Raw genomic sequence first — 15,301 nt, forward strand, 5'->3', positions numbered from 1 at the left:
TCTCCCCCTCCGATTTCCCCCCCTTCATTTTTCCCTTCCTGCTATCTTCTTTTTTTTTTTTTTTAAACATATAATGTGTTACTTGTTTCAGAGGTACAGGTCTGTGATTCAACAGTCTTACACAATTCACAGCGCTCACCATAGCACATACCCTCCCCAATGTCTATCACCCAGCCACCCCGTCTCTCCTACCCCCCACCACTCCAGCAACCCTCAGTTTGTTTCCTGAGATTTTCCATGTATTCCCATAAATTTTATTTGATCAAATAAAACTTCCAAAGTCATGCATGAAACAGCACCAGAGAAAAATTTAAAAACAATTAAAGCTTAAACCAAATCAATGGGCAGTTTTACCTGACAATTCGATTATTAAAATCCACAACATTATGCTTTGGTTCCCTTTGAGGGAAAAGAAAACCACTTGACACATTCACTGCTAAGTTGTGTTTTAGAATTTAAGTGACCCACGATTCTCATTTGCCGCTAACAGTTCTGAGAGGGGTAAAGTTGGTCAGAGCCCAGAAAGACTTTTTGTTCCTGACTTTATCTTATTATGACAGCTTTCTGGAATCTCACAGACATTCCAGCTAAATTCTAATAAACATCTGATTAGGGACTTCAAACTCAAAAAAGCTCCAAAGACATGTTGTCAAAAGATTAAACTTTAGTACATTCTCATCTATTCTAAATTGTTTCAGTGAAAAAATAAATTTTAAAAAATAAAAAATATAAACTATGACCTAAAACTTCAAACACATATAAGAGAGGAGTAAAACCCCCTCTTCCCCACAACATCCTCATCAACCAACTTCAACAATGACGTTATCATTCAATCTTGTTTCGTCTACACCCTCACCCCCTCAAACCCCATCCCGCACCCTTCATGTACCACCACCCTCCCTCCTCACACGTGTACACAAGCGCACATATGCACACGCTCAGGGGTTTTTTGAAGCAAATTCCAGACATCATGTGACTTTATCCGTAAGTATTTAGGTATTCAACTATCCCTATTAATGCCTCAGATATTGAGTTTAGATGTAAAGCACCTTGTTCTTTTCTGCTTCAGTAGGTCATGTTGTCCTCAGTTGTCACAACTAGGGGGTGAGGGGGTAATGGCAATCTACTGGGAAGAGGCTGCTACACATCCTACAGTGCATAGGACAGCCCCCACAAGGAATCATCTGGCCCCAAATGTCACAAGTGCCACTGCTGAGAAACCCTGTTCCAAACAGATATTAACCAAACCATGATGCATGTGCACCACAAGGTTCATGAAGTTATATCAAGGACTCCACATAGATAAAGGATATAATAAGGTCTACTTCTACCAAAAAAAAAAAAAAACACTAAACAATTTTTTAATATCCTCCTGTAAAAATAGAACATCTGAGTATATGAGAATGTAATAAATATGTAGGAGGGGTTACTGGAGGTCATACAGCTTCTTCAGATGCAGTCACAGATCGGGAGAAGGGAAGGGACTGCTGATGCACTAACACAGTTTGTGAATGATGAACTGGCAGCAACAGCAACTGCTGTACCCATAAGGTTAGTTAGCAAATATTCAGCTGCCCAGGTACAGAAAGAGAGAGGGTATCCTGCTACCTTCCAGTGATGCACGTCCCACTAGTTATATATTTATGATATACCTTACATGGAAATAAATACAGCCAATAGGCTGGAGGTATAGCTTTGAAAAAGCGTTTAAAGCATCAACAACGCACAGGTTAAAAATCGAGACATTTCACTGCTCATCTGTAAATTATTAAGCATCATTGGTAGGCCCAGTTTTCCAAAGCTGGATAAGTCATGGTCAGAATAGAGGTTTTATTTTTAACATGTGTTTAAAAAAGGACTTGATAACCCAAGCATAGAAATACAACTCCACTCTACTTTAAAATGAATCTCTCTACAAAAATTTCAATGTAGAATTTCTTCCTAAAAGAGGTAAGTTTCAAGTAGTTTGAGAAGAGTTCCTTTCAACTACTGAACCAGCCTTGTATCCCTGAAGTAAAACCCACTCGGTCGTGTTGTATGCACGAGTCGTGTTGTATGCACGTGTTGTATGCACATTGCTGAATTCTATTTGCTAACATGTTGATAAGGATATTTGTATCTATGTTCATGAGGCACTTTGGTCTTTAATTTTCTTTGTATGGTCCCTGTCAGGTTTTTCTATCAGAATAATATGGGCTTCACAGAATGAGTGTTGCTCCTCAGGCCCCAAGGTCCATCTCCTCCTCTCTGCCTATCAGAATCTCCTTAAATGTTTTTTATATAATGTCGAGTCTTTAAAACTGTACTTAATGGAAGGGGTAAGAAGAAATACATCTGTTCCATTTCACCCCAGAAAGAGAATATATTAATGTTTTTTTAATTCAACAAAATAATTTATTTAATTTCCAACTCCTTGTTTTATCTTCAATTTTGCCACTTCTGTAATGAAAGCTAACCCAGTGATCCTTCCTTTTTCTTCTACTTCTCCCCAACATACTAACTTCACAGATAATAGTGGAAACTTTAACTCAGTTTTTTAAAACTTCTAATGCTGAAACACTAAACTGACTACAATTATGATTTCTGTGAAACAATTAGAACAGACTTATTTACTCTTTCTTACTAATAAGACTTGTTGCTCCAGCTGCTGGCGATGCTGCCAGCCCCCTCAGGGTCTGCCTCAGCTGCAGAAGTTCTACGATCCCAAGGCCATGTCCAGCTGGAGGTGGCCTGGAGTCAGTAACTGAATGAGGCACGTGCAAAGGTAAGTCTTTGGGCCTCGTGTGGGGCTCTGAAGGACCATTTCTGCTCCACAGCTCTCTGTTGGACAGTTTGACTTCCCCTGAAAATGATGTCTCACCCTCTTCCCCTTCCATCAGTGCCAATTTCAGAAGAAGACCCTAATTCAATCTCACTGCTGACTACCTGGAAAATCCAATCAATGACAGGAAGGCAAGTCAGCCTTAAGGAAATTCAAAGTAAAGACTGAAGTTATTGAATATAAAGGACCCTGGCACATATGCCAGAGAGTGACATAAAAGTTTCCATATACTTTTCTCAACAGGATACTATTACATGGAGATGAGCTCTGGGAGGCAGAGAGGGGCTGCACTGGTTGGGGGCAGTCGAAGAGGACTTCAGCTTTATCTGTAATGTACTACTATTCGTTTTACAAATAATGTATCTGCACTTCACTGGTGCAGTGTTTTTCAGGAAACACACAGAAAACAAGACCAAAAGCAAAAACGTGACCCAAAAAAAACCAAACAAACAAACAAAAAAAACGTGACCGAAATGTTAGTCATCGATTCTAGGTGACAGAATGTAAATGACTATAAGTTTTGTCTTTGTGTTTTGCTATATTTTTCAAATTTCCCCAAAGAAATGAATAATGAAATTTCTTACTACCGCCACACCCATCATCAAGGGAACCATTTTTGCTTTTCTCCATATGTTCGCGTTTTTTTTCAGATTGCTACCAGTATTGGTGGATAAAGAAAGATTTCTAAGGACTAATTTCTCATTAGAGAAATCTTACTAACCTCCAGAGCTACTGTTCAGCCTATGCAACAGTCTGATCCTCCTACAAGTTCAAATACTGAAATACTTCCAGACTGAGGTCCCCGAGGGCCCTACCCCATCTGGCCACTCACCATGATCTCCCACGGCAGAAGACCCCCAGAATCCCCCCAAATCTACGTGTAACATCAGTTCTGACCAGACCATACCAGCTATGAGATATTTTTAACATTGCTCCAGCCAATCTTTCCCTCGTACCTAGCATCAACATAAAAACCCTAGCAATTCTTGGAAGAGCAGATTTTGCTACCATCCTCTAATAATATAAAAAGCATAAATTTAACTGTATAATTAGCAATCAAGAGACTTCTTAGAGGGCACATTCAAAACTCCTGCTGATTCCACTTTGAGCAGAACACAGATAAATACAGAATAATATAAACGAGTTACATCAAGTTGGAAATCCATTATTGCAAATTTTCTTCCTATAAAATAAACTGGTTTCCACACCTCTTTTTCACATAAATATACAAGCCCCACATTTGGTTTTCAGGCAATATGAACTAAGCCTCACGAATTATGACTTTTTAATTTTTTTTACAAATTGTAACTTTTATCGTCACTATATCAAAATTGTACATTGTGGAACTTGTCTCTTAGGTCTTAAAAATAATGCCACACAGATACGACGTTAATGATATTTAAGGATCTACTGGCTTTATAATTTTATAGGTCTCTAAAATTATTTCTGAAACATTATTTAAACTTTCTAATAATTAGAATCTTACCTCAGCTCTTTTCAGCATTTCCCATTTGTTCAATATTTTCATGGCAAATACCTTATCTGCATTTTTTAGTTTCACTACAGCAACCTAGAAAAGGAAATACAACTTTTAATATATGATAATGTAACAAATAAAACTTTTTTCAGTCATCCATTTTCCTTTTTCCTTTCTGTAAGAAAATAAATACCAACATTATCAATGATTTCCATGCAGTTCATACTCTAAGATCCGAAATCAAATAATATTGTCAGTTGAAAAAGTTATATTAGTCAACATACCAAATAAATAAATGTACTTTTTAACCCTATATCAAGTGATTGTATATTATATCCTCCTTTTCAAGTTGTCTACCCTGGAATTTAAACTCAACATCTACTCTCACTAGGAAATTGACTAAAATGTACAACATTGAAATAACTAGAGCTTAGTGAATACCGTGTGCCAAATTCCAACACGATGCTATAGGGAAGGCAGCTGCCAAAACAAATATGTTTCGTGGGAATCAAATAATATAAAATAAACTGAAAATGATATTATTTTTCACACCACATATTCTTACCCACTGTACAACCCCCATCTCTCTCTCTCTCTCTCTCTCTCACACACACACACACACACACACACACACCACCCCTAAAGATCAATTAGGGCTAACAGCTTGACAAATTATAGACTTCACACATCCCTTTCAACATTAAAAGGAACAAATATTTTTTGTATTTTGTATTTTAGTTATGGATCAAAAAACTGTCAAATATAAATAAATAAGCCTCAACAAACTGATCCCATTGCTGTTTCTACCTCTCTGCTTCAGTGTGACTAGCTAATCTCAGAGGGCCCTTCCAGCTCACTGGGGACGCTGCAGGGCTGAGAAGGCACTGCAGAGGAGGAGACCAAGCTTGTTTCCAGTTCCTGGGGGCTGGGAAGAGGAAGACAAGTACTACCCTAACATGCAGAAGGAGTGAACAAACTATATACAGCACGTCTTCAAATAGTTCAAAGATTGCCGAGGATAGAGAATAGGTTTAAACTCAAGTGTTGAAAATGTTAAAATCTTAGTGGAAAATGTGCCTATTAGGAGCATTTAATAAATTTTTATATTTGGATTAGATTGCAAAAGTAATATGACATATAATTAAAATAACTGTATAATACTATATAAACTAGACTATTTCTTGGTAATTGTCATAAATGGTTATAATGACTTGTGATTATAGTTTTATCAGTTAAAATGGTGGAAAAAAAGAAGAATAGCTCAATTTCAAGTGCAATCACTTTAGTCTTCAGTCATTTCTGGTCATATCTGTGGAAATGATGGGTCCGTTAAATCGTTCTCCCAATGGGTTTGTGCTTAAAGAAAGGGGGCTGTCCATGACACAGAAACAACCTGAATGTCCATCGACAGATGAACAAAGAAAATGTGGCACACATATACAATGGGACATTATTCAGCCATAAAAAAAGAAGGGAATCCTGTTTTTATGACAACATGGATGAAACTGGAGGGTATTATGCTAAGTGAAATATGTCAGACATAGAAAAACAAATACTGTATCATCTCATTTATATGTGGAATCTAAAAGAGTTCACCTCATAAAAACAGAGAATAGAACGAGGGTTGCCAGGGGCTGGGGGAGATGTTGGTCAAAGGGTACAAAGTTCCAGTGATAAGATGAACATGTTCTGGGGACGTGATAAACAGCATGGTGACTATAGTTAACAGTATTGTACTGTATACTTGAAAGTTGCTAAGAGAAAAGATCTTAAATGTTCTCACCACAAATTAAAAAAAAACACCTAATTAAGTGAGGTGATATTAACCCTACTGTGGTAATCATCTTACCATATATATATGTATCAAATAATCACTTTGTACACCTTAAACTTCCACAATGTTATATGTCAATTATATCCCAAAAAAGATGGGGGAAAAATAACAGGGGCTGTAATAAAGATCCAAACTCTTTGAAAGGCTAGAAACACAAGTTTAGCTGCTCTGTAGACTCACATTATATGTTGAGAGTGCAAACAGACAGACAGGAGCGCTGAGCTCAACATGCTTACATTCAGGACAGGAAAGAGATGGCTTAAGCCATCCTTATTCTGATTTAGGGAAGACTGAAAGACTCTAACACTTAAGATTTCCTCTCCTTAGGTCCTTGTGAGAAGAGTACTCCTAGCTGTACGTCTCACCAGTTCTCTGCGTTTGAGGCTATAAGGATCTGATGATAACTGGTAGGAGTAATGGTAGTACTACCCAGCAACACATAACTGAGTTTGCTCTAAATGCTGGATACTCTTCTAAGAGTTTTATGCAGGTCCACAATCCCTTACCTGCAATTCTAAAGCCAAATGGTTTTCACAATTCATTTGGCAGCAGGTACTGACATCGGGCTAATTATAGTTTTTTGGGTTTTGGTTTTTTAATCTCATTTAGTGTAAAGACAAACATGCTTCACTGTAGAAACCCTAACGTGTCTGCTTTTGAGGTGCTGCTCCAAACCCCAACAGGAGTCCGTTATAAAACAGAGCATATGCACTAAATTATCTTTCTAAAATCCAAAAAATTTTGATGGAACCCAAACCACCTCTGGTTTATAGAGCAGTGCAGGGAATGAGCATGTCCTGAACACTCAAAGGCTGAGCTAGCATTTACTGCGGCTGTTCAGCGTAGCGGTAATAGCATGCGCTCTGCAGCCGACTACTCAGGTTTGAATCCTGCCTTTGCCATTAGCTGTGTAACTCTGGGCAGATAACGTAACCTTTCAAAACTTCAGTTTTCTCATCAATGTAACAGCGTTACTAATAGTACTCACCTTATATAATTATAGTAAAGATTAAAATAATTAATACAAGTATAAAGTGCTTACCACTTAGCACTGTTCAATGACCCCAGCTATTATTATGTGGCAGGTATTGTGCACATTCTAGCCCAATCTCTTAACCGTCGTTTGCCTTACCCCCAACACGTAGCAGACATTCTACATCCCAAATTATTAAATTCCTTTAACTGTGAAATAAACTCCAGTGTCTTCAACTTCTAATAACTTTATACCCCTGGCACATAGAAATATAGCTAGGAATATCCTCAACTGAAAATACATACAAATAAAAATGAAGCCACAACATTTACTATAGGGTGGTTTCCAAAAGTAATATATTGGGAATAACTTAAATATTCTGAAAGATGAAATTTAGTGAATATCTCCCAAAACAGAAAATTATTCATATTTTCAAAATATTGTTAAAGAATACTATTTGATAGGCAAAAATGCAGAATATACCACTTGCAAGAAGTTTATTAAAGTTTGCACACTAATCATTTTTTCTGTATATACACAAAATACATATCTATGGATTTCTATGCCAGATGAATACAGAGAAAGATAGGCACCAAAATGTTTAAAGATCAGGTATTTCTAGGTGATATGATTTCTAGTCACCTTTCTACATTTTCTGTATGGAACGTGCAAAATTTGAAGCATGGAATGGAATGTGTGAAATACCACACCTCACCCTGGTCAGGAAGTGACCGCTAATTACTGGGATACGTAGTGTGCTGGTGGGAGCCCAAATGAGAGCCACTCTGCACACGTGTGGTCATCGGAAGGGCCACGTTGCTGTGCAGTGAAAATCATTCTCCATGCTACTTTATGACCGGTTCATAAGCTGCCTTAAATCTTCTCTGGAATGAGATAGGATGTAGTGAAATTCTAAAATGTCAGTTCAAGAAATATTCTTGAATTACTGAGTTGATGACACAGTAAGACAAGACCATGAAGCTGATGAAATGCTAAAACAAAATAAACCTCATCTTGCTTTTCTCCTCTAACACTACAGATCATTTTCATGTTCGTGGTAGTAGAAGGAAACTCAGAAAGAGGCTTCTCCCTGGACTCTAAACTTCAGGTTCTAGATTCTCAAGAACCACAGAAAACTGACATACAAGAGGGTATGTATGTTAAAATGCCCTTCCTTACTTAATTTGATCAAAAGAAAAAGTACTCTTAGTATGGACTTGAAGACCATAAATTTAACACAGAACAAAGATGTACTTTTTAAAAACGCCAAACAAAGAGATGTCTGTTTAAAGGTTTCATATTGAAAGCACTATAACATTAGAAAAACTGCAAACACGACAGGAAAAAGTCAGTAGGTGACACATGTCAACAAATGAGTTCTTACAGTTTAAGTGTCTGCACGTACAGCTACAACATACAACCTAGGATTTATCACACTATATTAAATAGAATTTCAATCTCCAATAACAGTTCCCATGCAGTTCTCAAATCTAGTCTACACTCAGCACTTCCAGAATTCACCATACCTCCTCTGGCCCATCCCAACAAACCTGCTTTTGAGTCCTGCCCGGATGGCCCTACCGGCCCCTCCACTTCTGCCCTTAACCCCCATGATCTATTCTCAACCTGGCAGTCACAGTGATCCTGTTTAAACGTAGCTCAGATGGTGATACTCCTCTGCTCCAAACTTCCCACCTCTCTCCAAGTAAAAGTCAACCTGCTATAACTTATAAGGCCAACATATTCTGGTCGTCTGACCTCCTAGATCTCACATGCTCCCTCCTCCTAGCTCACTCTGCTCCAGATACACTGGTCACCTGGTTCAATCCCAACCCAGGGCCTTTGCACTTATTCCCTAGGTCTCAAGTAGTCTCCCCCTGTAAAGTCACATGGTCTGCTCTCTCAAACTGAACTGAGAAGGGTCCCTTCCTGAACGGTCACTGCCCTGTCACACTTTCTATACCATCTCTCGCTTCCCTCTCCCCTTTGCTCTTATTATTTAACAAACTGTTAGGCATCAATATTATCGGCTTCAAGTACACTACTAAACTGATACTGAGACTCAAGTAAAAACAAGGCATTATGGGACACCTGGGTGGCTCAGTTGGTTAAACGACTCTTGGTTTCAGCTCAGCTCATGATCCCAGGGTTGTGGGACTAAGCCCTAAGTCAGGCTCCATACTCAGAGGGGAGTCTGCTTGAGATTCTCTCTCCTTCTGCCCCTCCCCCTGCTCATTCTCTCTCTCTAAGATAAATATTTTTTTTAAAACCACAAGGCATTATGGTAAGATATACAAGTGTGTGTGAGATTATTCCAGCCCATGCTGCTCTCTTAATGACATGTGTGGCTTTTAAAGTCTTGACTTCACAACTTAGTCTTTATCTTTTTTTTTATCTCCAATGTATAATGTCCACCATCATTTATCATTAATAAGAATAATAATTGGGGTGCCTGGGTGGCTCAGTTGGTTAAGCGACTGCCTTTGGCTCAGGTCATGATCCCAGGGTCCTGGGATTGAGCCCCGCATCGGACTCCCTGCTCAGCAGAAAGCCTGCTTCTCCCTCTCCCTCTGCCTGCCGCTCTGCCTACTTGTGGCTCTGTGTCAAATAAATAAATAAAATCTTAAAAAAAAAAAAATAAGAATAATAATAAAATCACAAGAACAACCCTTATGTACAGAACGCATACTCTGTGCCTGGCACCAGGCTGAGCTCCCGCACCGCGCTCCAGGCAGTCCCACAGCACTCACCACCCGATGACAGAGCTAGTGCCCTTTACTACTGTAAGTACTGAACCCTTCTAAGGCTCTGAAGAAATCTTCCCACTTATCATGCCTATCATCTTGACACCTATTGACACGTTAACAGTCATCATTGTTAATATGTATGGAAATCAGTGTGTTTGTTTTTTATAACGTTCTGTTAGTGATCGGTTTGTGTTCAAAATATTTACTGGGGAAAAAAAACTAAGTCTCTTTAGCAAGCAAACTAAAAACACTACAAAGAGTTCACTGAACAATTGGAAGTACCCTCTCCTTGAAGACATAATTTATACATACAGTAGCAGTCGTCAGAACATTTAAAAACTGGGCCAGCATGGGCATTGACCACTTGGAACAGACACTGGCCACACAAACATGGTGTGCCCATTGCAGTGTGCCCTGGTGGACTGAGGACCAGCCCTGTATGGGCAGGGGCAGTCACAGGTCACAGGTCAACCATGCAGGAGAACCTCACACACTGCCTTTACTCTCCCTGGAATCCCCAGAGAGCCAGGGTACAAGAATGTTTACGGAAGAACAAATAGCTAAAAATAATTCTCCCTTCTGACCCTAGGACTAGGCTATGCAGACCCGGAAGGGCCTAATTATAGTAAGTAGAGGAAGCAGGCTAATTAAAAGCTTTTTGACACCTGAAGCAGGGGTAGCAGGCCAAAGCAGCAAGCTTTCCCAACAAGCTCTGAAGCCCAGAAGCCTTGAAGCTGCCGGAGCAAGGCTGGAGCAGGCAGAAGCGGTGAGCCACCAGGAAGCTGTGGACAGGCAACACCCAGGAGGTAAGTTAAAGGTTTTCCTGAAAGCAAAAAGGAAAACCCAGCGTTAAGTTCAGCAGTAACTGGCAACAAGTGAGTCGTAGAGAGAAGGTTCTGAACTGGTAGAGCTGCTGATTTTCCATTATGTCTTGCTCCTTTATTGTTTCCCATGATTTATGCATTTCTTGAAGAAGTTCCATAAGTCATGCTTTTATTTTCATAGTTTTTTGTTTTTTTTTTTTAAGAAAAAGCATAATTGAGAGAAATGCCGCTCCTATCAGATATCCATGCCAGAGGTGAGCCAGAGGCATCTATAAACCTACTTACGAATTCCTGATAAAAGACAAAAATTCCTTGGAGGAAATAGATATCTCTTTGCATTTTAAAATCTGTCAGTTGAGAAATACAGGGTATAAGGCCACCAGAGATGCTTTAATCAGGAATGAATAACTATGCAGTAAGAGTTCATGATCCAGCCAATACTACTTTTCTATTCAAAATTCACTCTGTCTTAAAATAGAGTAAATTATCTGCAATCTGTTGCTTTTATTTACATATTTTAACTGATATTCATATAGTGCAAGGATAAAAAAAGAAAGGGGGAAAACAGGCACCTTCTCACACTAAATCTCAAATATCCTCAGTCATGCACTCAGGACTCTTGAGTTGACTCTGGAAGTCTAATGGCAGCAGCCCAGGCCAGGCAGGACTTGCTCCTGGTCCCCTGACGCTCCCCGGCCCTTCAATCCGCCCAAGCAGCAGACCTGTAAGGCAGACATCACTGGACTTAGCTATTGGCCTCACTTAATCCGATGTGTAAGTATCAGTAATTCTCTAGTGCCCTGTCCTATTTTCAGTCCTTTTTATGAAAAAAAATTATTTATTTTTATTATTGCCTTATTTCCATAGCTCAACTTCCACTGAGCCCTAAAATCTACCTGCAGTCCCACCATTAATTCTCTGTCCCTTACCAATCTTCTAAAACACCCTGTGCCACCCTGCCACCACCATCTATGCCACCCTGTCCTAGCCACCTGTCACCCCACAATTAATGACCTGGGGGCCTACTTCCTAGAAAATAGATCCTTCACATTCCCTCACACCATCTTTAAATGCCTCTGTATTTCTACGTATCCTTACTTCTTTTCCTTTTTAACCCAGGGAAGAAATGTCCCCCACTACTCTCAAGGCTAACGATACCACCTGAGATCTTGATCCCGGACCCTCTCTTCCTTCTTACCCTTATTCCATTAAAGATTTCTTTCTGGACTTCAAGCCCCCTTTCTTCTGCTTCCTGAATATCAATTGATAAACTTTTCCAAGACCTTCTCCCATCCAAAAACAATAAAATAAAACAAAATATTCACCACCCTCTTACCCTCCCCTCAAGGAGCTGTATTACATCCCTTTTCCATAAGGCATCATTTCTCCATAAAGCACATTTTTAAATAGTATGTGCTTGCTTTTTCCACTTGCTCATCATTGATTTGCTTCCCAGCCTCTTCCAATCACTTATTTCCATCTAGTTTCTATTTCATTCCACTCGACCAAAATTATTCTCTCAAAGATCCATAATGACCTAATTTCCAAATAAAATCTGTTCTCACTTCTCATTTGCTTCCACCTTTCTTAGTCACTGAACACTGCTGACAATCAGTATACTTTCCTACTTTTCTTTTACTTGTTAAATGTTCCCCAACAATCCCTACTCCGCCTTTTTAGATCCCCTCCCCTTCCTGACTTGTGTATCTATTCTAAGTGCCCCAGCTCACACCTATATGCTCATGACTCCTAAATCCTGATCTCCTAATATCCATACCCTTATTTCTAACTGTCTACTAGTCATCTCTAAATGTTTGTCAAGTATCTCAAATTCAACAAGTCAAAACCCTATATAGCAAATCATGTACTAAGCTGCACATCTCAACCATCCACCTGTAACTCATCTCTGACATCCAAGTAACTTCTCTCCAATCTGTCTCTCCCATCCACCCTTCTTCCCCACTACCACCGGCCTGCTTCAACGCCTCATTATTTCAACTAGAAAATGATACTAGGAACCTTTTTGACCACCTGACTATATGCCAGACTTTATGCTAACTGCTGAAAATACAAAAATAAAAGAGCTCTTGCCCTCAAAAATCTCACAGTCCAATGTGGGGAACATACAATTACAGGACAACTGTATGGACAATTTGGAAGAAGTAAAAACAAGACCCTATAAAAAGCACAGAAGACAGATTCCTGACCCAAAAGGTGAAAGTGGGGGAGGGAGGTATATAATATGTGAATATATCTGTTAAAGTGTCTTAGAAGAGGTGACTGACACCTGAGGTCTTACACAATGCACCTCAGAAAAAGGGGACTGCGGGGTTTGACTGGAGGAGGGGACTCTGGGAAGCAGGTGCAGATGAGCAAGGCCCAGAAGCCAGAAATACCTGTGTGGGGGAGAGGGGTGAGTATGTTCAGGGACAAGGAAAGATTTTCCTCCTAGCAGGGAGTAGCAGGAAGTGAGGCTGAAGGATCCCAATAATGGAGGAGCTCGCATGTTGTGTTAATCAACTAGAACCTTAAAATATGAATAATAGGAAACCATCCTTCAGAGCTGGTTTTAGTTAGATCACTTTAGTAGCTCTATGGAGAGTAGCTCTGAGGCAGGGAAAGAAACAAAAAGCTGAGGTTAAACACACTGAGACCCCAACTGGGGAAGAGAGGAAGAAATTCAAGGAATACTTAGGATATAAAAGTTGGTGGTGAATTAGACGTGGGGCTGGACAGTGAGAAATCCAGGCTCTCAGTGCCTCTGGTCTCCTCTCTCTCCACTCCTTCCTCAAACTATTACTGGTACTATCCTTTTGATTGTTCCAATTCTTTCACGCCTCCGCTTACAGCCCTCTGGTCTTCTCCCAATCCTATAGAATAAAGTTCCTTAGCATAGCACAGCCCAGCACTCACATTCAAGTGACCTTCCAACCACCACCACCAGAAACTCTATATTCCATTTAACAAGATCCCTACCTGCTCCCTGAATTGAAAGAAATGCACTTCAATTAAAATTTAAAAAACACCTCTTTGATTCTAATAAAATATAGAGAAAATTTATAAAATTAAAGTATTAAAAAACAGAAAGCCACAGATAACATTATTTCATAGAGAAAAGAAAACTACTTCAAAATCCTATAACTTTGTCCATACCCTTTCAACCAGCAAGATCCTCTTCTAGAAATTAATCCAGAACAAATTACTTAGAAGAAATCATTTGAAATGCAGTGAAAGCATTATGTGCAAACACTTTAGAGAGTATTCTTTATAATACAGAAAAAATAGAACCACCTAAACATTCATTCATTCCTTTTACAAATACATATTGAATGCCTAGTATGTCCTAAACCCTGTAGTAGGTGCCTTGGTACTGCAGAGAAATGAATATCCTTATATTCACAGAGCACACATTCTAGCTTAATGTTACTGTTGAGTCAATTACAGAACAGCCATGTTATGGACTTCTATGGAGCCATGAGCAATCAGGTTTGCCAAGAAACATTTCAACACATGGGGAGAAGACTTAAACTATTTGGTAAGAAAAGCCAGTTAGATATTAATGTTGACAAAACTATCCCAATTTTACTACCTATGAATAGAAATTACATTAGAAAGAAAAGCCCAAAAATTTTAGAAGTAGATCTCAAGGTTATGTACCTTTCCCTCTTGCTGATTAGACGGTGACTCTAACCAAGGGCATGGAACATATTTGGATTACAGTACATGATTAGTAAGTATTATTTTCATTAGTCACAACAGAGAAGCACGAAAGAAAAAAGAACCTCATTTTTCTGCTTTTAATCTAACAGGAAAAATTCTTATGTTTAAAAGCACTGTGCTAACTACTTAGTATAATGAATAAAGAAATTCAATCCTTGCCTTCACTTGTAGTCCACTGGAGAAGACAAACATTAAGCGTAGATACAAGAAATTTAAAAGTCAGAAGTATATGTGTTATAGGGCGCCTGGGTGGCTCAGTTGGTTAAGCGACTGCCTTCGGCTCAGGTCATGATCCTGGATTCCCGGGATCGAGTCCCACATCGGGCTTCCTGCTCAACAGGGAGTCTGCTTCTCCCTCTGACCCTCCCCCCTCTCATGAGCTCTCTCTCTCTCAAATAAATAAATAAAATCTTTAAAAAAAAAAAAAAAGAAGTATATGTGTTATAAAGCAGTTGTACAGGGGTTCTCACCTTCCCCATTAGAAAGATAAAAGTATCTTACATTTTTACTCCCATTTTTATAAACACATTCCATCTACTGATTTATTCTCCCATTCAGTTTCTTTATGGATTGCATCCTGCCATCAATTATTTCACTGACTTCCAAATATGGAATGATTTAAGATTTTTATTTATTTATTTATTTTTTCTTAACATATATTGCATTATTTGTTTCATAGGTACAGATCTGAGATTCAACAGTCTTGCACAATTCACAGTGCTTACCAGAGCACATACCCTCCCCAGTGTCTCATCCCTCCCACCCCACCCCACACACCAGCAACCCTCAGTTTGTTTCCTGAGATTAAGAATTCCTCATATCAGTGAGGTCATATGATACATGTCTTTCTCTGATTGACTTATTTCGCTCAGCATAATACCCTCCAGTTCCATCTACGTCATTGC

General features: G+C 39.1%; 1 protein-coding gene across 3 annotated transcripts in view; it reads right to left on the reverse strand.

Moving 5' to 3' along the window:
* Nucleotides 1–15,301, reverse strand: part of CDC42BPA (CDC42 binding protein kinase alpha) — a 727,403-nt gene that overhangs the window by 324,976 nt on the left and 387,126 nt on the right. For all 3 annotated transcript variants that reach the window (XM_081824457.1, XM_081824456.1, XM_081824455.1), the window contains exon 2: nt 4,308–4,393. In XM_081824457.1, coding sequence (XP_081680583.1) covers nt 4,308–4,349 — 42 coding nt within the window. In that variant the 5' untranslated portion in view covers nt 4,350–4,393. The remainder of the gene's footprint in view (nt 1–4,307; nt 4,394–15,301) is intronic.

This window comes from Leptonychotes weddellii, chromosome 6 (genome assembly GCF_054177405.1).
Source record: "Leptonychotes weddellii isolate Sample4059 chromosome 6, ASM5417740v2, whole genome shotgun sequence".
NCBI lineage: Eukaryota > Metazoa > Chordata > Mammalia > Carnivora > Phocidae > Leptonychotes > Leptonychotes weddellii.